Raw genomic sequence first — 23,593 nt, 5'->3', positions numbered from 1 at the left:
AGACAGTTTGTCAAGGAACCTTACCAAACATGCATCTTTCCACTGAGAAATGCCCTTAAAGCTATGTTGTGCTCCAAGTATCAAAAATGCAAAGATGATACAGTAGAGACAAAAGCCAAAGTATTATTTCATACAGTATATGTACACAAAATCAAACTTGGATGTCTACCTAGCAGTGATATGCCATTTTCTTGACAACCAGAACAAATTCTGACCACTCTACCTAGTGGTCTCAACATTTCCAGAGGCTCAGAGTCTCTCTAAATACTCCCTAAAACCAACGTTATAATCATTCACAACACATGCACTCCCCACAAATACGTGACATATAATATCCCTTAATACAAATCATAACATACATCAAGATGTAAAACATATGGTAATATGCTGTGACATACAGATCTTAACCTAATGAAGCATTGCACAAAAGACCCAAGATGTTTCCATCGCTCTGTATCATTTTATGAAATCAGTTTATTTTGTCGATAAAGACTAAGGTACTCGGCCACAAGATGTCACTGTGGATGGATATTCCCTAATCATTTCCTCATTTCCTAATCAATCGCTTCAGTCGACACGACCTCTCGAAGGTTCTACCGTCACTACCTGAGGCTCACCTGCCGATGACGTCAAACGACTGGGCGCGTCACCGGAACTGACGTACACATACGCTAAATGACGTGGCAAAAAAAACTAATAAATGAATGATTGCATTGGTATTTAAATTAATTAATTTTTTTAACTAATGTCAATATTTAGAGCTCACATTCAAAGAGTCACTCACTATACGTTCGTGGCCGTATCATAAAACTACACCCACTTGTCCGCGATATTCACCATTTTAAAACTTCCGCTTCCGCCGCAGAGCTCCACGGCGCTTCCGCGTTCACGCTGTTTCCGCCGCCATTGCGGGTTTCGGCCGTTCAGCTCTGGGTCCGTCTGAGCAGCGAGGAGAACCTCACCGTCCCCGGGGGTGGAACCGGCGCCGTCCGCTTTAAACAACCTGCACACCTGTGGATTATTATTTTTTTCTTGAATTTTCACCTTGTTCATTTTCCCTCGCTCGCATTCGTCCGGATCTTCTGCGGTGTTAGCGCGTTAGCTCGCCAGCTAGCCCGGCGGCCATGGCTCAGATCCTGCCCATCCGCTTCCAGGAGCACCTTCAGGTGGGACACCCCGCCGGGTCACCCCTCCGACCCGCCGCCGGGTCACCCCGGCGCCTTCGGAGAGGCACAGTTAAATATCTGAGCCCAACTCCGAAGCCCCCCCCCCCCTCACACACCCGGCTAGCACCGCTAACCCGTCAGGTTAAGCTAAGCTAGCCGAGCGCGCGAGCGCAATGAATGACCTCTCGTGCGCTCGGCTCGCGCCAGGCTAGCTCACAGCTAGCCGCTTGGCTCGGAGAACAATATCGACACAAGCCCTAAAAACACACGCAAAATGAACGAGTAACGTGTAACTAACGTTAGTTAGTTGATTTGGGGAGTGTGTTTGGGCTCATTTAGTGAAGGTTTGACGTTACTAGCTGGCTGCGCTGGTAATATAGCTAACTAAGTGTTGAGTGGCAGGTAGAGCGTCAGTGTGGACGGGCAGCTGTCGTCGCTGGTGTATCTGTTACTGTTCGATGTGTCCAGCGACAAAATTGTGTTTTTTCGTGTTTCACAGCTTTACACATTGACCAATAGCGCTAGGCAGCTAGCCACTGGGTATTTACACTTTAGACAGCTGGGACGAACGTGCAGGTGTTGTGGTTGGTGTCCAGGAAAACAAATAAACGTGACATGTCGTGACATTCTTCACGAATGTGACTTGACTTGTAATTTCATATACTATTGTCCATTGGTCTTGACACACTGGATCACACTGAATACTCACATAAATCTGTTCTAATTTAACAAGGTGACAATGCAGATTTTAGTGACAATCCTTAATTCTTGTCATTTGGTTATAAATTATAAATACCTTTAGGTGCGTTAAAGTTAAATAGGGCCAGTGTATGCTGTTAGGAACTGAATACTTATTTTTTGTTTCTGTGTGTTCCTCTTCCTCTGTCCTGACTGTGTGCCTCTTTGTCTCCTGTTCTCCGTGATCAGCTCCAGAACCTGGGTATCAACCCTGCCAACATTGGCTTCAGCACCCTCACCATGGAGTCTGATAAGTTCATCTGTGTGCGGGAGAAGGTTGGTGAACAGGCCCAGGTGGTCATCATTGACATGAATGACCCCAACAACCCTATTCGCAGGCCCATCTCAGCAGATAGTGCCATTATGAACCCGGCAAGCAAAGTAATAGCCCTTAAAGGTAAGACACCGTGTTCATGTCCTCCTAAAAACACCCGATTAACTCGGTTACATCATATTGTTCTGAATGTTATTTGGGTGCCATATTAAACACATGTTAACATATTGCGTATCTCATTGTGTGTCTCCTAGTTAAATGATGTTGAAATACACCGTCCACTCATGTTTCAGTTCATATTCACAGCCATGTTGTTTGTTTTCTATAAAGGCTGCAGTTGGAGACTCTCAGCCTGCCTCTCTCAGTAATTTTGTGTTAAAATAGTGAAGTGCTCACTGGAATTGTCCTGCTGTCATAAATGCTTTGTCTGTTCTTGCTTGTTTTTGTTCCTTTTTGTTTTTTACTGCTTTCTTATGTTTGCAGACGGTGAGTTAAATTTCATATATCCTGAGTTGTGGGGAGGGGGGTTTATTGTGAAATGTGGGAGAAATGTAATAGCTTTTAGATTGATTGATAGGTCAGCTTTGTGTGGGCACAGGGTTGCACTTTACACAAATAGCAATGTAATATCTCTTTTAGACAGGATCTAATGAGCTATTTTTCTGTTCCAGCTAGGGTTAGGGTTTTTTTTTGTCAGAAATTATTAAATGTTAATTATAAAATTGAATTAATTATTTCTGACTTGTGCAGTATAATAATGCATTGATTTATATAGCATAATTAAATACACTATAGCTAAAATGTGTAATTGTAAGTATAGTTAATATAGTAGACTCAGGCAGTAGCAGACACTCCCCATCCCCATCCCTGTGTTCTGTAGTATGGGAATGCTGTGTTCTCATTAGTATCTTTTAAGCTTTTCTCATGTAAATATTTGGCCCTGTGTTCTGACTGGTGTGATGTGGCAGTTCTGGCTGCTAGCTGATAACTTCACGACTGTTGAACACGATAGTATTTAAGTCACTGATTGAAAGCGCCTCAGTGTTGTCAGGTTTTATGTAGTCTGGCACCAGTTGTGGTCGTGTGCATGCAGTACGTAATGAGGACCCTTAGCTAGGGATGTCCCGATCCAGCTTTTTGAACTTCCGATACGATACCGATACACATTTTTTTGCAAATATCGGTGGCCGATCCGATCCAAATATCGGATCAGGACAAGCCTACCCTTAGCTAGCTCTGCACTTGTGTTGCCTGTATGTGAGATCAGACTGACAAAGTCCTCGCAGTCATTCTACCTGAGTGGAGCGCGCACACACACACACACACACACCCCACCTTGGTGCTGTAAAAGGGACGTGTGCACCCAGCTCAGGTGGAATCCATCAACAGCAAGCAGGATGTTGTGCTGGATGTGGACATGGAGAGTAAAACCCAGTTTGAAGTGCAGGAGAGTCTTCTCTGTAACTTGAGACGCTGCACATTACCCTGGAAACTCACATAAAACGTATTGATATGTGTGTCTCATGTTGTGCTGGTCCCATCTGCATTCAGATCTTACTTCAAGGCAGCTGTACTCTCTCATTACATGAAGCTTCATAGGTTAAAACTCCAAAATCTCAAGCACATCTATATATGTGGATAAGAAATATGGAAATGATTAAATGAGTGTTTTAATGCAGCATAAATAATATTAAAGATTTTTATAATAGAAATGTAGTTACATACTCTTTTCAGAAAAACACACATTTTGTTGTGATCTGGCATATTTCTTTGGGTTTATTAGACAAGAGTCAAGAAACAGAAGTTCCCTTTAAACATTTAATTTGGATAAATGGGGAAATTGCTGCTCTATTGTATCATAAGTTTTAGATGAACGTACTGAACTGAATGCAGAGAACAGTGTTGGGTGTGTGTACATGTTTGCCGTGGTTGATCTTAACGCTTCATTTTTGCATTGCAACTGTTTGTTGTGTGAAGTCATGCTGTCTTTGCACCTATGACTTCTGATAGTTGCGTCTCTCTTATGTCACAACACAGCATTTGGTACCACCCTGCGTTTTACCTGTGTGTTTATATATATATATATATATATATATGTGTGATCGTTTCAATACACCTACAAAATGTTCAGTTCAGTTTGCCTTTTCTGAATTTCAGCTGCGAAAACCCTTCAGATTTTCAACATTGAGATGAAGAGTAAGATGAAGGCTCACACCATGACTGACGACGTCACCTTCTGGAAGTGGATCTCCCTCAACACCGTGGCCCTCGTCACGGACAACGCCGTCTATCACTGGAGCATGGAGGGAGACTCTCAGCCCGTCAAAGTCTTCGACCGCCACTCCAGCTTAGCGGGTTGCCAGATCATTAACTACCGCACCGACGCCAAGCAGAAGTGGCTTCTCCTTATTGGGATTTCGGCACAGGTAGTCCAGTTAGAATGACCGTGTTGGGTGTGCAGGTTGGGCGCAGGGCTGACAGAATCGTGTGTGGTTGTGCTTTAACGCACCTTTTGTCTTTTAAATATTATTATTAAACAATTATTTTAAATTTTCCCCAGCAAAACCGTGTGGTGGGGGCAATGCAGCTGTACTCCGTGGACAGGAAGGTGTCCCAGCCAATCGAGGGCCACGCTGCCGGCTTTGCACAGTTCAAAATGGAGGGGAACTCTGAGGAATCCACCCTGTTCTGCTTTGCGGTGCGGGGTCAGGCCGGGGGAAAGGTCAGCGTTCGCTCCGTCATGTCTGCTCGTAACAGCCACAGATTCGTCTGTTTTATTATGACGACGTGATTATTGTTTCTTCTTCAGTTGCATATTATTGAAGTCGGGACGCCTCCAAACGGCAACCAGCCCTTCCCAAAGAAAGCTGTGGATGTATTTTTCCCACCAGAGGCCCAGAACGACTTCCCTGTGGCCATGCAGGTACTGCGGACGCTCTGAGCTGCTGTCTTCTCCGTGGTCCACACCTTCCTCCTCTGATCACTGGATACAGAGGGCTCTTCTCACAGGATGGTTTACACCACTTTCTCAATTTCTCAAAACACTTCTTATGTTGTGTTGAGATCTACTCTGATGTGTGTTGTCTATGGTAAAAGGTCAAGGTGTAAACGTGGCTATTTTCTGTTCTGTTTTTTGCACGTGTAGATAAGCTCCAAGCAGGATGTGGTGTTTCTCATCACCAAGTATGGCTACATCCACCTGTATGATCTGGAAACAGGAACCTGTATCTACATGAACAGGATTAGTGGCGAGACCATCTTTGTTACTGCTCCCCACGAGGCTACGGCCGGCATCATCGGCGTCAACAGAAAGGGCCAGGTAAAATGGGTGCTGGTTGTCATGGTTCCCACTAATGGGTCTCGTTTTATTGTCTCGGGTTCGGGGTTTTGGACCCGAGAATGTTGGCCGACTCTGTGAACTCCTGTGCGTGGGTCTGTTGGCTTGCTGTTAACTGTGGAAGCAAGCGGTGGCTGGAGACAGACGTGTGCGTGTGCTGTTTACTGTAACCGGATGCCACCAGGTGATGAATTATTTTCTAGCTCAGACTCCATAAAATATGCAGCGTGCGTGAGGAAACGTGATCGTTCTCCTTTGTGGCTCTGCCCGTCCTGCCCAGCAGCGCTGAACCCCACGTGACCCCTGGTGGCCTATTCTCTCTGGACCCTGTGTGTCCACGTGACCCCTGGTCGCCCACTCTCTCTGGACCCTGTGTGTCCACGTGACCCCTGGTGGCCCACTTTCTCTGGGCCCTGTGTGTCCACGTGACCCCTGGTGGCCCACTCTCTCTGGGCCCTGTGTGTCCGCGTGACCCCTGGTGGCCCATTCTCTCTGGGCCCTGTGTCTTCTTGTGACCCCTGGTGGCCCACTCTCTCTGGGCCCTGTGTGTCCACGTGACCCCTGGTGGCCCACTCTCTCTGGGCCCTGTGTCTTCTTGTGACCCCTGGTGGCCCACTCTCTCTGGGCCCTGTGTGTCCGCGTGACCCCTGGTCGCCCACTCTCTCTGGACCCTGTGTGTCCACATGACCCCTGGTGGCCCACTCTCTCTGGGCCCTGTGTGTCCACGTGACCCCTGGTGGCCCACTCTCTCTGGGCCCTGTGTGTCCGCGTGACCCCTGGTGGCCCACTCTCTCTGGGCCCTGTGTCTTCTTGTGACCCCTGGTGGTCCACTCTCTCTGGGCCCTGTGTGTCCGCGTGACCCCTGGTCGCCCACTCTCTCTGGACCCTGTGTGTCCACGTGACCCCTGGTGGCCCACTCTCTCTGGGCCCTGTGTGTCCACGTGACCCCTGGTGGCCCACTCTCTCTGGGCCCTGTGTGTCCGCGTGACCCCCCCCCCCCCCCCACCCGTAGCCTGGGCATGGAGGCCTCCCTGTAGATAATAACGGTGGCGGGTGGGCGTCGTCCCTGCGGGCGTGACGGGCGTGTGAGCAGGTGACGGTGCTGTAATCCTCTTCGTGCATCTGTTGGCTCCCTGCGGTCTGAGCTGCTCGGTCTGCTACCGTGACCAGGGAGGACGGATCATGATGGATCCACCATGTGCTGCTCCCGCTTGTGTAGTTTATTTAGGATTCATATTCGTATGTGCGTTTATTTTTTTACATTTTATAATCTGCACCAAAAGCAGAGCACTTCTCATGGGTAGATGTTTGAGCATCCCCACATAAACCCCCACATAAACCCCCCCATACACCCCCCCATCTCCCAAATCTTGGTTGAGATGAAATGACTAGCCTTATTTCACTTTTGTGGTTATCTGTTTTTGTAGTGGTGGGGGGGGGCACCCTCTGTCCTGAGGGGTTAATTAGGATTGCGGGGTAATCTGGACCTCGTGGAGAACCCTCTGAACTGTGGGGGGTAATCTGAGCGGCTGGGGCACCCTGTGTAGTGAGCAGGGTAAATAGGGCCGTGGTGAACATCTCCCACACTTTACACTCACGCTGTCCTCGCCGCTCTCCATGGTGCTGAAGGCCTTCTGTGTATGGTGGTTCATCACGAGTGCTCACCGATCCTGTGGGGTTCTGTGTTCCTGCAGGTGCTGTCGGTGTGTGTGGAGGAGGAGAACATCATCCCCTACATCACCAACGTGCTGCAGAACCCGGACCTGGCCCTGCGCATGGCCGTGCGCAACAACCTGGCAGGCGCCGAGGAGCTCTTCGCCCGCAAGTTCAACACCCTCTTTGCAGCCGGCAACTACTCGGACGCGGCCAAAGTGGCGGCCAACGCCCCAAAGGTACGTCTGAGTCTGGGCAGAGCTCACGGCTCCGGCTGCAGCAGCTCACCCTGCCCTGTCCCCCACCCCAGGGCATTCTGAGAACCCCCGACACCATCCGGCGCTTCCAGAGCGTGCCGGCCCAGCCGGGCCAGACCTCACCGCTGCTCCAGTACTTCGGCATCCTGCTGGACCAGGGCCAGCTCAACAAGTTCGAGTCCCTGGAGCTGTGCAGGCCCGTCCTGCAGCAGGGACGCAAGCAGCTGCTGGAGAAATGGCTCAAAGAGGACAAGGTAGAGTGTGTGTGTGTGTGTGTGTGTGTGTGTGGGGCTGTTTGATTTGTATTGAGTGTGCTGAATGGATGTTTTTGTTTGCTGTGAGTAATTGTGTCCTTGGTTCAGCTGGAGTGCTCAGAGGAACTTGGAGATCTGGTGAAGACGGTGGATCCCACTCTTGCTCTCAGCGTGTACCTACGGGCCAACGTCCCCAACAAAGTCATACAGTGCTTCGCCGAAACCGGCCAGTTCCAGAAGATTGTACTATATGCAAGAAAGGTGGGTTTCCAGGAGAATACAGATGACGCGCGCTTGCTCAAATACTTGAATGATGTTGGTGAACTGACCGTTTGAATCCTGGGCTTTGGCGGCCGGTGCTGCAGGTGGGCTACACTCCAGACTGGATCTTCCTGCTGAGGAACGTGATGCGGATCAGTCCCGAGCAGGGCCTGCAGTTCGCCCAGATGCTGGTGCAGGACGAGGAGCCCCTGGCTGACATCACCCAGGTAGATGACCTCTGGTGACCCCCTGCCCGTCTAGAACCAGATTCCTTCAGTGTTTTGTTCTCCATCTTCTGTCTCGCTGTTGTAGTCGTGAAGCTTCTCCGTGCAGAGTGGCCGCCTGCTGTGGTCTGTTATCCTGACCGTCTGTTTCTCCATCTCCTGATGTTATTGTCCTTAATCTGGAAGTAACCGTCTTCTATCAGGATGTAATATTTGACCTTGAGAGAATTTTTTGCTTACGACAGTATATTGTTGCAAGATTGTCACACTTTTTTTTTTTTAATTACATCAGTTATTTAATTTCTTGGGGTGTCCATGACTACCATATGCTGTTGCCTGTTTCTCTTCCCAGCAAGGTCACATGACCTCATCCTTCAGGGACACCAGTAGTGAAAATTGTAAAATCGATGGTGGTAAAATGGTAGTGGCTTGGATTTCTGACCTGGTGCTTGTGGGACAGAATTGCATATAATTTTCAATCATTTTCTTTCTCCAGGTTATCTTATGTTTGACTCCTCTAAAATGATTCATGAGGACCTTGTGAATTTATTGACCAAACCATCCACTGAGTGTGAAGCTCTTTGAGCTTGTTTGGTTGGTGTGCAGCAGTTAGTTCCTTGGTATCTGTAGAGGTGTGTGAAGGTCAGAGGGGTGATAAAGTATAGAACTGGTGGGGAGTAGTTGGAGATTAGCTACTGCTACTGATTGTAGTTCTGGTGATACAGTGTAAATCTTGTACAACATGAGGTACTCCTCGGTCTGCAGATATGACACTGAATCTCCAGATATGGGCCAGCATGGGCAGTCACTCCCTGAAACAAACACCACCTTCATTTGAGACTAAGGGTGATTTTATACTACAATGTTATTACACTGAGAGAATATTTTGTATCCAAAACAATGTGGATGATTTTATATGCTCGATGTTGCACCTCAGCTGGTCCTGAGGTGGTCGATGGGATTTCTGGTGATTTTGTTTGTGCTGAAATGTCTCAGTTTGTGCGTTTGTCTCCCCAGAGGGACTGCGGCTATATACCGCCTGTGTGCTGTGACGTGACCAAAACTGTCCTTGGCAGGCATTTCTAGTTTGAGCTAACGCAGATTGTGACAGTTACGTGGTCTGATGAAGTGGATGTCCTCTGGGAAAGAGAACCCTTTTATTTATTTATTCATTTTTTGTTTTTTGTAAATACCAGACACCACACTGCATTTGCCAGACCAATAAATAAGCTTGCCACACTTGCAACAAATATGCCTTTAATATCCCTCTCTCTTTCATCAGGTTTTTAGGGTTATGTTAATGTTTACTGTGTTGAGTCTTTCTAGCCGTTGGTCTCGTTTGATTGTTACGTTTGTCATTTCTCCCGTCACTTTTTCAGTAGTTGTGTTCGCTGATGAAAGTGATGATGGCTCACTTTCGTTTGTTTCTCAGATCGTGGACGTGTTCATGGAGTATAACCTGATCCAGCAGTGCACGTCCTTCCTGCTGGACGCCCTGAAGAACAACCGGCCCACCGAGGGTCCCCTGCAGACCCGTCTGCTGGAGATGAACCTCATCCACGCACCACAGGTGAGGCTCCAGCCTGCTCCCTCCTCACCTTCACCCACGGCTTCAGCCTCTCCACTCACACCGCCACCTGCTGGAGCCAGAGTCTCACTGCATCTGGGTATAAAAATGTTGTGTCTTTTCACCCCCAGGTTGCTGATGCCATTCTGGGGAACCAGATGTTCACCCACTACGACCGAGCCCACGTGGCCCAGCTGTGTGAGAAGGCGGGGCTCCTGCAGAGGGCGCTGGAGCACTACACCGACCTGTACGACATCAAACGCGCAGTGGTCCACACCCACCTGCTCAACCCAGAGGTCCGAGCTGCAGCCCACATTATCGTGTTTGACTGTGACGTCTGACTCCCTGTCACCGTGGCGACAGCATCCCAGCTAGAGGGAGCTTGGCCTCATTTGTGTGTTGGGATGTATTCATTAATCACCGCTGGTCCGGCGCTAACTCTGTTTCTGTCACTAACTGGTACATGTTTCGCCTGCAGTGGCTGGTGAACTACTTTGGTTCTCTGTCGGTGGAGGACTCCCTGGAGTGTCTGAGGGCCATGCTCTCCGCCAACATCAGGCAGAACCTCCAGATCTGCGTGCAGGTGGCCTCCAAGTACCACGAGCAGCTCTCCACCCAGTCCCTGACCGAGCTCTTCGAGTCCTTCAAGAGCTTTGAAGGTAAACCTCCACCTTCGTGGATCTTCTGCTCGACTTGGACATTGTGGACAGCTGCGTCTGGAGAAGACTCGGGCTCCTAATGTCTGACCACGTACCTTCACAGGTCTCTTCTACTTCCTCGGATCCATTGTGAACTTCAGTCAGGACCCAGAGGTCCATTTCAAGTACATTCAGGCTGCGTGTAAAACTGGTCAGATCAAGGAGGTGGAGAGGATCTGTAGAGAGAGTAACTGCTACGACCCTGAGCGTGTGAAGAACTTCCTGAAGGTACACGGGTCTCCTAATAAAAACTCCCATCACCTGCTATGCACACATGAACCGTCTTCTGTCAAAGCCGTGTGTGATGGTTTTATGTGCAGGAGGCCAAACTGACCGACCAGCTGCCCCTCATCATTGTGTGCGATCGCTTTGACTTTGTCCACGATCTGGTCCTGTATCTGTACCGCAACAACCTGCAGAAGTACATTGAGATCTACGTGCAGAAGGTAAGAGCCAACATGGGCCACCGAGACAGTAACTCAAACCTCTGTAGATACCGTGTTAAAGGTGGAAGCCAGTCGCCTTGAGGAAGGTGTTTCTCTCAGGTGAACCCCAGCCGCTTACCTGTGGTGATCGGCGGCCTGCTGGATGTCGACTGCTCCGAGGACGTCATCAAGAACCTGATCCTCGTAGTGCGGGGCCAGTTCTCCACCGACGAGCTCGTGGCCGAGGTTGAGAAGAGGAACAGGTACGTTCTACCTGCGCCAGCTTCTACAACAGCAGCAACAGCTCAGTGACTGTGGACTCACCCTGTGTGTGTGTGTGTGTGTGTGTGTGTGTGTGTGTGTGTGTGTGTGTGTGTGTGGTAGGCTGAAGCTCCTGCTGCCCTGGCTTGAGGCCCGAATCCACGAGGGCTGTGAGGAACCTGCGACTCACAACGCTCTGGCCAAGATCTACATCGACAGCAACAACAACCCGGAGCGTTTCCTGCGGGAGAACCCCTACTACGACAGCCGTGTGGTGGGGAAGTACTGTGAGAAGAGGGACCCCCACCTGGCCTGCGTGGCCTATGAACGAGGCCAGTGTGACCAGGAGCTCATCAATGTGAGGATCTTCGCCCTCTCCTCTGGGATAAATGTCCTGAACAGGCTTTGGCTCCAGTGATTGTTACGGCTTTTATTGCGAAGGTCACGAGTTCTCGGGGCCGATTAATGTTTCGTAGCATCTTTTATTGAATGTTGAAGTACAAATCAAAGGTATTTGTTTAAAACTAAAGCACGTTCATCTTATCCCATGTGCACAGGTTTGCAATGAAAACTCCCTCTTTAAAAGTCTCTCACGGTATTTGGTGCGACGTAAGGACCCTGAGCTGTGGGCCAGCGTTCTCCTTGAGACCAACCCCTTCAGAAGGCCCCTGATCGACCAGGTACAGGGTTCTGGATGGCAGGTCTTTGACTAGGAGACCTGCTGGTGTAGTGAACATGTGCTTGGCCTCACCTGGACCACCAGGTATCTGACCAGCAGACCACAGCAGCTCTCTGTCATGGTAGCCAGGCCGTAGAGTGACCACCTCCAGCACACACTGTCTCTGCTCTCGTGTACTAAAATGCCTCCCCCCCTTACAGGTGGTACAGACTGCACTCTCTGAGACGCAGGATCCTGAAGAGGTTTCCGTCACGGTCAAGGCCTTCATGACTGCAGACTTGCCTAACGAGCTCATTGAGCTCCTCGAGAAGATCGTCTTGGACAACTCTGTTTTCAGCGAACACAGGTTGGCTCGGGGCTCCACTAGGTTGCAGTCAGTTCTGACGATTGATGAATACATTTTATTTTATTAACGTTTCCCTTTACTCTTTATTTGCTCCTCAGGAATCTGCAGAACCTCCTGATTCTGACGGCCATCAAAGCCGACCGCACCCGCGTAATGGAGTACATCAATCGCCTGGACAACTACGATGCCCCCGACATCGCCAACATCGCCATCAGCAACGAGCTCTTCGAGGAGGCATTTGCCATCTTCAGGAAGTTCGACGTGAACACGTCTGCGGTGCAGGTTCGTCTCGACTGCACCGTTGCTCTCGGAGGCCGTCGCCCTGCCATCGTTGACCTGGCACACCCTGACCGCCCTCTTCTTGCTTCAGGTTCTGATCGAGCACATCGGGAACCTGGACCGGGCCTACGAGTTCGCCGAGCGCTGCAACGAGCCGGCCGTGTGGAGTCAGCTGGCCAAGGCGCAGCTGCAGAAGGGCCTGGTGAAGGAGGCCATCGACTCCTACATCAAGGCGGACGACCCGTCGGCCTACATGGAAGTGGGACAGGTGGCTGCCCAGAGCGGTAGGTCTGGCCACATGGAGGGTGACTTCTTTGATACTCTATTTGTAAGGCTAAAGACAAACAGAAGCGTCGTCTTAATGTTTTGAACCTTTGTGTGAACTGTGGTGGGGGGCTGTGTGCGCCTTCCACAGGAAACTGGGAAGATCTGGTGAAGTTCCTGCTGATGGCACGTAAGAAGTCGCGTGAGTCTTACGTAGAGACTGAGCTCATCTTCGCTCTGGCCAAGACCAATCGCCTGGCTGAGCTGGAGGAGTTCGTCAACGGCCCGAACAACGCCCACATCCAGCAGGTACCGGTCCCGCCGCCATCCGGCCCAGCGTACGCCTCGCTGTCCCCCGCACGCCACACGCTCTGCGCTCACTGCATGTAAACACCTGTGGGCTGTTTCTCCAAGGTTGGCGACCGGTGCTATGATGAGAAGATGTACGATGCAGCCAAGCTGCTGTACAACAACGTGTCCAACTTCGGCCGTCTGGCGTCCACGCTGGTCCACCTGGGAGAGTACCAGGCCGCGGTGGACGGGGCCCGCAAGGCCAACAGCACACGCACCTGGAAAGAGGTGAGAGCCCGACCCTGAGGAGCACGCCTGGTTCTGCTCACACGGCCGCTGCGTCGGTGAGATGTGAGCAGGTCGTTCTCCGAGCAAGAACCTTGCCTGGCCTCTTGAATCATCTCATCTGCTCTGCGTCAATGTTAATGGAGAGAAACTGCGTCCTTTCCCAGGTCTGCTTTGCCTGTGTGGACGGGAAGGAGTTTCGTCTTGCCCAGATGTGCGGCTTGCACATCGTGGTCCACGCCGATGAACTCGAGGAGCTGATCAACTACTACCAGGTCCGCACGTCCAGCCCGCAGCTGTTCTCCTTGTTTCAAAGAGTGTCTGTGGGGGGGGGGGGGGGTGTCGTGGCAGCAGTGCTGACCTGACCTGGACCTGGGGTGTCGTGGCAGCAGTGCTGACCGGGCCGTGTGATTCTTCCCCAGGACCGTGGCTACTTCGAGGAGCTCATCACCATGCTGGAGGCGGCCCTGGGTCTGGAGCGTGCTCACATGGGCATGTTCACCGAGCTGGCCATCCTCTACTCCAAGTTCAAGCCTCAGAAGATGAGGGAGCATCTGGAGCTCTTCTGGTCCAGGGTCAACATCCCCAAGGCACGAGAGATCCCAGCTGTTGTATTGGTTACATGGACCAAACGGTCCGTTGTATTGGTTACATGGACCAAACGGTCCTGTTGTATTGGTTACATGGACCAAACGGTCCTGTTGTATTGGTTACATGGACCAAACGGTCCTGTTGTATTGGTTACATGGACCAAACGGTCCTGTTGTATTGGTTACATGGACCAAACGGTCCTGTCGTATTGGTTACATGGTCCTGTCGTATTGGTTACATGGTCCAAACGGTCCTGTCGTATTGGTTACATGGTTGTTGACCTGTGCACCAGGTGTTAAGGGCAGCAGAGCAAGCCCACCTGTGGGGGGAGCTGGTCTTCCTTTATGACAAGTACGAGGAATACGATAACGCCATCCTCACCATGATGAACCACCCATCAGACGCCTGGAAAGAGAGCCAGTTCAAAGACATCGTCACCAAGGTAACGCCGTCGTTTATGATCTGTTCCTCAAGGCTTCTTATTGGTCGCTTCCGTTTCCTGCTGTGGTGTTCAGGACTGTGTTGTGCCTCTTTCAGGTGGCTAATGTGGAGCTGTATTACAAAGCCGTTCAGTTTTATCTGGAGTTTAAGCCCATGTTGCTGAATGACCTGCTCATCGTGCTGTCCCCGAGGCTGGACCACACCCGCGCCGTCAACTTCTTCAGCAAGGTGGCCCACGCTCATCTTTACATGATCCATCAAGGTCACGTTCCACTTTTGAACCTACTTTACTTTGGTGTATGTTATTTTGATGTGTTTTTCAGGTCAAACAGTTGTCCCTGGTGAAACCGTACCTGCGGTCTGTACAGAACCACAACAACAAATCTGTAAACGAAGCACTTAACAACCTCTTCATCAGCGAGGAGGACTTCCAGGTGAGAACCGAGACTGTGGTAGGACTAAACACAGCAGCAGTAAAGGACTGTGGAGGCCAGTGTTCACTCTTCACTCTCGCCTTTTGCACAGGCTCTGCGCACATCCATCGACGCCTACGACAACTTCGACAACATCTCCCTGGCCCAGAGCCTGGAGAAGCACGAGCTGATCGAGTTCAGGAGAATCGCCGCCTACCTCTTCAAAGGCAACAACCGGTGGAAGCAGAGCGTGGAGCTGTGTAAGAAGGACAAACTCTACAAGGTACCGCCCCACACCCGCCCGCTACAGTCTCCTCGCAGGCGTGTCCCGGTGGGCGTCCTGCCCCCTGACCCCAGCGTGACGCGTGTGCGTCTCCCTTGCAGGACGCCACGCAGTACGCGGCGGAGTCGAAGGACACGGAGCTGGCGGAGGAGCTTCTCCAGTGGTTCCTGCAGGAGGACAAGAAGGAGTGCTTCGCCGCCTGCCTCTTCACCTGCTACGACCTGCTGCGGCCCGACGTGGTGCTGGAGACCGCCTGGAGGCACAACCTCATGGACTTCTCCATGCCCTACTTCATCCAGGTGATGAGGGAGTACCTCAGCAAGGTGAGACGCAGGCGTGGGTCACGGTGTTGGGGGGCTGAAGATGTCCGGGTTGGGGGGGGGGGGGGGGGGGGGGGCACGACTTGGGGGCCCTTTTCTGATGTGAAGGGGATTGCGTAAATTAATAATTTTCATCTCTTTTTAAAGTTACTTAATTTCTGTAATGCAGGTGTGAATCTTGTGCACCCATAAAAAGGTTAAAGGTTCTTTGTGGATACATTTAATTTGTTTGATTGAAATGAGTCCATACTGATCAAAAAGCATCACCATACATTCTGCACATTAACACTATATGTTCAAAAAATCAATTTGTTTTCATTATAAAATTCATTTTCTCTTAGTTATTTATTTTTTTCTACATACAGCCCAACATAGTGTGGAGAGAGTTATAGATTTTCTAACTGAAATGCATCACATTTTGTACCCAGGTCTTCAACTTCTGCTTTAAGGACAATTTTGGTGGTAAATATATGTATATAAAACAGAACTGGAATAACGTATTTAGATTGCACACATTCTCATGTGATCTGTCATTCATCAGATATATTGAGAAGTGTTTTAAGTTCCAGTTGGGTACCTTGACTGTGACCTCTTAGCCAGTCGGGATGTGATGGGGGAATGGATGTTTTATCTCTATAAACAATTATTTAGATATCTGGCCACTGCCTTTATGTAATAACCAGCACAACCTTTAATTAAGGGGGGAAATTTTTATTCTTTCTGTTTTCCTGCTGTTTCAGATAACACTATCACTTATTCCTCATTGGTTCTCTTCTTGCATTTTCAATACTGGATTGTTAAGTTTGCTTTATATTCTTAAGCTGCTACTCTTAACTTTCCCTTCCAGGTTGATGCAATTAAGGAAAAGGTGAAGGCTCTTATTTCCTCTGAACCCTGTAGTGTGGAGGACTGAACCTTCAGGAGTCTGCATGAGTTCCTCCCCCCTCCCCCCCATGTCACACCGCTGCTTCCTACACTTTGACTAGTATTTCCTCCAGTTTCCTCTACAGTACTGACCTTGTGTTGTGGATGCGAGCGGCTCTCTCAGCCCTGTAGATGGAGAGACATGGTGTCCACGTCACTGACCTGCAGTCTGCCACTGACGTAGCCCTCGCTCTTCCCGAGCTGCCGTCGTTTCCCATAATCCAGTGGGGCGCAGTGCATGGGACTTTTATTGGTTTCTGCACACTGTGATGCCTTTAAAATCTGCTGTAAAATTCCTTCTATAATCCAGTTGTGGACTGCAGTGTAAGTGATTTAGCTATGACGAGTGTAGATGTAGCAAAATGACGTGACCACATTTTCAGGCTCAATTACTGCCGCTGACGTGACTTGCGGTCGTCACTGAAAATCGTAAAGCTGCACGAATCATTTCTACCACTAGTCCCTCATTCTAAAGTCTGTCTACAGTAACGAGAAAATGTGGTCCTCCCGTTAAACGATAAAGCCAGTACTGTGTTGTATGCTGTAGAGAATTGACGAGCATGTTTTGTAGTGTTAGTGGCACCGTGTGTAGGTTAGGGAACATGGCTGCTGGCTGTACCCGTCTCTGGAAGATCTGACTGGCTGTATGAATTCATCTCTACCGTCACTCCTTCACTTTCTCCTCTGCCTCTCCTCTCATGCACTCTTCTGAACTAAACGAATAACAGCTCTACCTCTGGCATGGTTTTCTTTCCCTCCTTCGACGAAACCTCGACTTCGCTGACCTAGTTCGGCCGTGCTCAACAAACACGATCATTGAGCTTCTTAGTGTCGGCACCGGCTGTATGTAGACAACCCGAACCCAAACGCACCGGCTGTATGTAGAGAACCGAACCCAAACGTGTGCGCTTCCTAATGGAGCAGATCCTGATAACTGAGCTGGACTTTTTACAACATTCAGCAACCAGTCTTCTCATCTGCTATGGTCATTTTCCCTAATTTTTTCCCCTCCACTTTAAAGTTTAAATATTTGACCACAAGGCTTACATTAGAGTTGTAAGTTTCCTTTTTCTGTAACTCCTGTAATTGATGTATTTACAGGGCTGACTGTGATTGTGATTGAACCTTTTTAAAGCTTTTACCTACATCACATTGCTATGTCCTTTCAGGTTAAATGACAGGGTTCTGTTTTCTACATATGTACCGTTTCAAAAGAGCTACTGAGTGACTGACTGAAGGGACCATGAACTGTTCACTTTGCCACGTTTGGATAAGGTTGAATATTTCATGGCATACTTCCATGTAAATACCCAAGTTTGCCTGTAAATTATTGTAATTGCAAATAGCAAAAATAAAAACTGGGTGATCACTAGAGCTTAGATGACATTAGTAGGAGGTGCGTTCACCAGGGTGTACGACTGTCCTGCCAAGGAGCTTGATAATGACGTTAGACCCTGAGCCCACTGGCACGCTGCTGCAGGCCTGGCATTGAGCATCTCCCATGAATGGTCCCATCCATCAGTCATTTCCTCTGTTGACGAGGCAGGCGTTTGTGCTGGATCTAGTCATTCTCCTGCCTTGACCTCACCCCTCTGCCTCCACGTCCCTCTCTGCCTTGTTCAGGTGGACAAGCTGGACGCCTCCGAGTCCTTGAGGAAGGAGGAGGAACAGGCAACAGAAGCACAGCCCATCGTTTATGGTAGGACCCCTCTGTTGCTCCACAACATTATCAGACTTGAAAGAAACTTCTGGCATTAGGCGAATATTTGCATGTTTAATTTTCACACAAAGAGAACAAACTGGGAGTTTGTGTTGCATTACTAACATCTGAAAGTATTCCCACAGTGACCTGGAATAACCCCGCTCCTGGAGTGTGGTTGTATTAAGGCTCTGTGTATGTGCGTGTGCCCTTGTGTTGCAGGCACCCCCCAGCTGATGCTAACTGCAGGCCCCAACGTTGCAGTACCTCCACAGCAGCCCTACGGCTACGGCTACCCCCCCAGCGCAGCCGGCTACGCCCAGCCGGTACAGCCTGGCTTCAGCTACGGCATGTGAAACCCCCCCTTCCCCCCCGGTCTCCATCTGTCACTCCAAGTTCTTCACCAGCTCATTGTGGCTCTGCTCACAAAGGGTTGCACATTCAAAGTTTAAATTATTTTCCTTAAAATACATTGAAGGACTTTTTTTTCATTTCATTGTTAAAGAAAATAATTGGACCATGTTTTATTTTACATTCCATATTTAAGTCGACCTGTTTAACAAGATGAATTTTTTTTTTCTTTTTAAAGGGGGAACAGCAATTAACCTTAACATATGTTGTGAAGCATCTGATTTGCACTCTGTCATGAGAGGAAACTAATGTAGAACCTCCTAATTTTGATGTGCTGTACGTGAAAGCTTACACTGTCTGTCTCTATACTGCATTTCATTGTTGTATATTCTGAAAAAAGGCTTAAAAAACTATTTGAATTTGAGCGTATGCATACATGGGTACATTTAGCAACACTAAGTAATAATCAGATATTCTACACAGGTATGTAGCTGTATGGGATTTTACGTCCATACAGGCGTCATTATAGAAGCAATTTTAATCCCTTAGCATAAACGGTCTCCCCATCAACCATGATGTTGATAACACTCTTGCATCCACTCCATGTGTAACAGGTGATATTTTGTTGTGTTCTCTACAGTGACTCTTGTGTGATACCATTTCCATAAATGAGCAAAGGGATAAAAGACTTGTGTGTGTTTACTCTCCCTGCTGTCTCCTTGTGTTGAGGTTTGTGTATGCCTGGTTTTGTGACATTCCTGCTCACTGTTGAGTGTACAGAAGAATGACTATAGAAGTGGGTCCCTTGCTCGTCCCTTAAGTTCTGTTGTGTGTATTACACACGCTGAACAAATAGGCAACAAATTTGCAGGATTGTGATCATTTTGGTGGCTTGATTGTAAACTTGCTCAGATTAAAATGAAAAATCATCTAACCATGGTAATCGGATATCTTGTGTTATTGTTCTGTCTCTGCGTTAGACACGTTCAGAATGATGTGTGATATTTTGGAAACGATCCGTGTGATCTAACATTTCAAACACGCGAGTTATTGGATCTGAATGAATCGTTGGTGAAATATTTCGGCGAAGTACGCGTGACTTTTATTATGTAAAAAGCGGGCGTCCATTTTCCGGAAGTGCAATACCGGTATTGGTGTCCTCAGGTTCCACATTGGCAGGAGACGTCAAGAGCTTGGAGCTCAAGGTATACGTGTTACTATTATTGTGGTGTAGTGAATATAGAACTAAATATACGACAATATATATATGATTATAGCCGTGTTGAGCGCCGCGTGTGTTTGCTTTGCGAGACCACACACATCTTTATAGGTGTGACGGCCAAAACCAACGACAGTGTAGCGCTAGCCGCGTAGCTAACCCGGGTCCACATTAAATAATCTTATCTCACACCGTCTCATTTCTCATCTCACATCGTCTCATTTCTCACCTCACACCGTCTCGTCTCACATCTCTCTCCTCAGACCGGCCGTATTGACTCCAGCGTGTGTAAGCTCGTGTAGTTCACACTCGTGAGGCCCACGGTGTCCCGATTAATCTCGCCTTTATTATATTGTATCGATACGATCTTAGTGTATCGACTAAATAAATACATTTGGGGGGTTTTTGTGGCGTACACAAGACAGAAGCAGGACGTTTGCTTGTATGTGGCCATTAGGTTAAACGTGGATGTGAGCAGGCAGGACGTTTGCCCCCGTTACTCCCCGGTTTTCAGTCTTTCTGCCCCTTCTTTTCGCCTCCACCGGGTTGAAAACAGTGGTGAGATGGCCGAATATGGAGCTCACTGTGAAGCCTCGCAGAAACGCCTGGGTCCCAAGGAGAACCGCAACGGTAATGTTACAGGTCGGTATGGTGCAGGTGGCCCTGTGTTTAGTCATAAACGGACTTTCATAATTCCAGTTTTACTGGTCAAGGGTCGCGTTTAGATAACACTGCTGTGATCAGATAAACAGACGTGGACCTACTGTATATGTGTAAACAGCTGCCATCTTCCTCTGCCTGTAGTGCTGCTCTTGCACCTTTTAAAGAGGTTATGTTGTGTTCTGATCCTGTGACTGTGAGGGCTGAAATGAGAGGGCTTTATAATGGCTGGTGCTGACACATGTGTGAACATGTGTCCTGCTCTTATAGATGCGTCAGTCAGAGAGAGGAAACGGCAAGACAGAGAAGAGCGTGTCTCTCTAGTGCTGTGGAGAAGGCCCGTCCTTACACTGCAGTATTTTTTATTAGAAACCCTCATCATTTTTAAAGAGTGGACATGGAAGTAAGTTTTTAGCTTTCATATCTTTAATTTTTCAACTCCGTATGCGTTCAGGAGCTGAACCTTGTGTGGCGATTAACACGGTGTGCTGAGTAGCCTAGCGTTTGCTCATACAAGGCCACAGCCGTTTCAGCAGAACCCATGAGAGACTGCGTTATCGTTCAGTTCTGTTTGTCAGGAAGGTGGTGGATGGCCATGTTAACTGTGTACTGCTGTGTGTTTGCAGGCTGTGGCAGAGAAGGTGGGCAGTGTTCTTGATCTTGGTGCTTTTATCAGTTTTCTCAGCGGCCTACTCTATAGAGGGAGCACACCAGAAGGTCAGCTTCCCCCCCGCACAATTATTAACATACGCTTCGAACCGTTTTCTTTCCTCCACCCACACATCGGGCATCGTGTTAAAACCTTTCTGAAATGGCACAGAGCACTTCAGTCTGTTTCAACTAACACATGTACTGTGTGAAGTGAGCAGACTGGCTGAGGGCTCGTGGCCTTCCAGCCGCTCACCGTTGTGTTTGGTGGTTTTGTGTTTCTCCCTCTCTGCAGCATGTTCAGTACCTGGAGAACAGGGTCCTGTGGTGTGCGTACTGGGTCGGGCTGGGGATTCTGTCTTCAGTGGGTCTTGGCACAGGACTTCACACTTTCCTCCTGTATCTGGTAAGAGCTTCTCGGAGGCCAGAGGGGAGGCAGCAGGAGCAGGACTCTTGAATTTGGCATAACTGCTAGACACTGAAGTCTACCTGTTTCTACTTTTCCCATTCCACCTCAGACATATTGAAGTATCTGAGTATTTCTGATGTGTTTGTTTACAGTTGATGTGTCTGGTATTTTTCCCCTTTCCATTGTAAAGCATTTTTTGTGAAAAGCACTATATAGATGAAAACTTTTAAAAATATTATTATTATTATTATTATTATTATTATTATTATTATTATTGATGACTGGTTGCAGTTAGAAGGTAGACTGTAACTTGTCATGGTTAAATATAGAAGTTGGATTGTACCTCATATCAACTTTCATCTTTTCCAAATTTAGAGCACCAATATTACCCCGTTTATCCTAATTTATCTTATGCATTATTATATTATGAGTTAATATGTAAGCTACATTTATAAGTTATTCTGTTTTTATTACTATTTGTCCATATATTGTTCTCTGAAAGGCTTCTCCATTAGTAGAATGGGGTTCCCAGGCCTGCTGGACCCGTGTGTCTCCTGAGGAAGTCTCACCCCTCTAAATCTGAACTTCTCACGCTTGGTCACACAACTCATTCCCATTGAGTCAGTTGTCAGATGGTGGCGAGAGCCGCTGATTTCTGGACAACCCTGGTGAAGTCATGATGATTCGCATGTGGTTTGCTTTCATGTTTGGCTTGTGGACACACGGGGACATGAACCAGCCAGAGTGATGGGGTTTCAGGTCTGTCCTTCAGACACGGATGACGTGTCCCCTACAGGGCGCTGACACGGCAGAGGTTGACATCATTCTGCGCCACAGTCAGCAATTAATCAGAACAAATATTCTGAATCCTCAACAAATCTGAGGCCGAATGAGTTTGCTGCACAGGTTTCCAGCATTTAAAATGGACTCGTCTGACAGCTGTACTGTTATCTAGTAGTGGGTCACTGACATAAGTGTTAAACTTCAATTTCAACCGCAAATCGGACATATCGGCAAAAAATGTAATAATACCGGCTATACAGTATGAGGGGTTTTTTGACGCGTCATTGCCTGGGAAATGTGGTTATTTTGGCGGTTATGAGCCCCCCCCCCCCCCCCCCCCCCCCCCGTGAGACTCAGGAACTCACATAATAATAATCAGATCAGCTGTGCTGACTGTAGCGCCCCCTCAGCTGACCAGACCAGATCGTTCTTGTCCTGTGGCAGACGCGTGTCCTGCTGCTGATCTCAACAGTGTTTCGCTGGAAGGGCGTAGCTTGTTCCTACAACACCAACCGCTGTAGTGACTCTAGCTACAGTATAGATTCCTGTTGCCCTAAGCAACCGCTGTAGTGACTCTAGCTACAGTATAGATTCCTGTTGCCCTAAGCAACCGCTGTAGCAGTAGTAAAACCCCACCTGGCCCGTGCTGGGTGCTGGCGGTCGACTCTGGCCAGTGTGTCCAGCCAAACGAACCCAGAAGTGTGTCATGGCTTTGCAACGTACTTTACCCACGGAACGTATGAAGTTGATGGAGTACACTCCTGCCCACACGCCCTGGGAGAAGATGACCTCAGTGCTTTACTGCAGTCTCTCCAGTGGCTGAGTTAACGACGGCCGCTGTGTTTAGTCTACTGGTGGGTGCTTTTGTGAGTCTTACTCTACCAGACAGGAATTGACAAAGTGGTATGATCAAAGACATCATGGGAGACATCCCTGTACAGTTAAGTGGTTTTACTCCCAGTCCTCCTGCCAAATGAAAAATGGGGGGAAAAACACACACACAAGGAAAAATTCACCTCTACTAAAGCACCAGTATCTTCATACAACCACACATACAGCCATACGCATACAGGGCATGTTTGCATTGTTTTCAGAAAGCTTTTATTTACCCTATAACGTTTCATCCCAGAGAAACATTGTCCATGCACTCGTGCGTCAGAACGGAGATGTTCTGAGATGTTCTGAGCTTCACTGGGCCCCACGTGTCTCCTGCAGGGCCCCCATATAGCCTCCGTTACGCTCGCTGCATACGAGTGTGGCTCCGTGGACTTCCCTGAGCCGCCGTACCCGGCCCAGATCATGTGTCCAGAGGAGGACACCACTCCAGACAGCGTCTCTCTCTGGACCATCATGTCCAAGGTCCGCTTGGAGGCCTGTATGTGGGTGAGTATGTAGTGTTAACACCTTCATCTCCACGACGGTGTTAGTAGTGAACCGCGGGGACACGTCTTCAGTAATCACCTCACTGGTTAAAGCAACAGTCGGTTAAAAACTAAAGATTTTTTTCCCCCAGTTAATTGGAATTGGTGTAATATCATTTTCATAATGTCACACGCCACTGAAATTCATCCTTGAGTTTGTGTGCATAATTGA

At 48.6% G+C, this 23,593-nt stretch overlaps 2 protein-coding genes across 4 annotated transcripts in view; both read left to right on the top strand.

Moving 5' to 3' along the window:
• The first annotated feature begins 876 nt into the window (after positions 1-876).
• cltcb (clathrin, heavy chain b (Hc)) lies at positions 877-19,224 on the top strand. 2 transcript variants are annotated; one of them, XM_076975847.1, is made up of 33 exons: positions 877-1,166; positions 2,094-2,301; positions 4,336-4,604; positions 4,739-4,900; positions 4,988-5,101; positions 5,324-5,497; positions 7,210-7,407; positions 7,479-7,679; positions 7,788-7,940; positions 8,045-8,167; positions 9,597-9,734; positions 9,863-10,027; positions 10,210-10,390; positions 10,494-10,657; positions 10,750-10,875; positions 10,975-11,117; positions 11,239-11,473; positions 11,673-11,795; positions 11,995-12,140; positions 12,239-12,422; positions 12,511-12,703; positions 12,835-12,992; positions 13,098-13,262; positions 13,427-13,534; positions 13,682-13,849; positions 14,143-14,292; positions 14,388-14,519; positions 14,615-14,725; positions 14,817-14,987; positions 15,089-15,310; positions 16,155-16,175; positions 17,855-17,930; positions 18,153-19,224. In XM_076975847.1, the coding sequence occupies exons 1-33, from the start codon at positions 1,125-1,127 to the stop codon at positions 18,284-18,286; spliced, it is 5,058 nt and encodes a 1,685-aa protein (XP_076831962.1). In that variant the 5' UTR covers positions 877-1,124; the 3' UTR covers positions 18,287-19,224. The 2 variants fall into 2 exon arrangements, with proteins under 2 accessions (XP_076831962.1, XP_076831963.1); XM_076975848.1 differs by lacking the exon at positions 16,155-16,175 and having other exon boundaries at positions 878-1,166.
• A 139-nt stretch (positions 19,225-19,363) lies between these two features.
• vmp1 (vacuole membrane protein 1) overlaps positions 19,364-23,593 on the top strand; it is a 12,878-nt gene continuing 8,648 nt past the window's right edge. Inside the window, exons 1-6 of one of the 2 annotated variants that reach the window (XM_076976507.1) lie at positions 19,364-19,486; positions 20,057-20,142; positions 20,431-20,563; positions 20,787-20,877; positions 21,104-21,214; positions 23,216-23,383. In XM_076976507.1, the coding sequence (XP_076832622.1) occupies positions 20,064-20,142; positions 20,431-20,563; positions 20,787-20,877; positions 21,104-21,214; positions 23,216-23,383 (582 nt within the window). In that variant the 5' untranslated portion in view covers positions 19,364-19,486; positions 20,057-20,063. Of the gene's footprint in view, positions 19,487-19,957; positions 20,143-20,430; positions 20,564-20,786; positions 20,878-21,103; positions 21,215-23,215; positions 23,384-23,593 lie in introns of both variants that reach the window. The other variant, XM_076976508.1, reaches the window with a different exon arrangement.

The sequence above is a fragment of the Brachyhypopomus gauderio genome, chromosome 16 (genome assembly GCF_052324685.1).
Source record: "Brachyhypopomus gauderio isolate BG-103 chromosome 16, BGAUD_0.2, whole genome shotgun sequence".
In the NCBI taxonomy this organism is placed as follows: domain Eukaryota; kingdom Metazoa; phylum Chordata; class Actinopteri; order Gymnotiformes; family Hypopomidae; genus Brachyhypopomus; species Brachyhypopomus gauderio.
The sequence above is the reverse complement of the archived record's forward strand: the minus strand, read 5'-3'. Positions and strand labels throughout refer to the sequence as shown.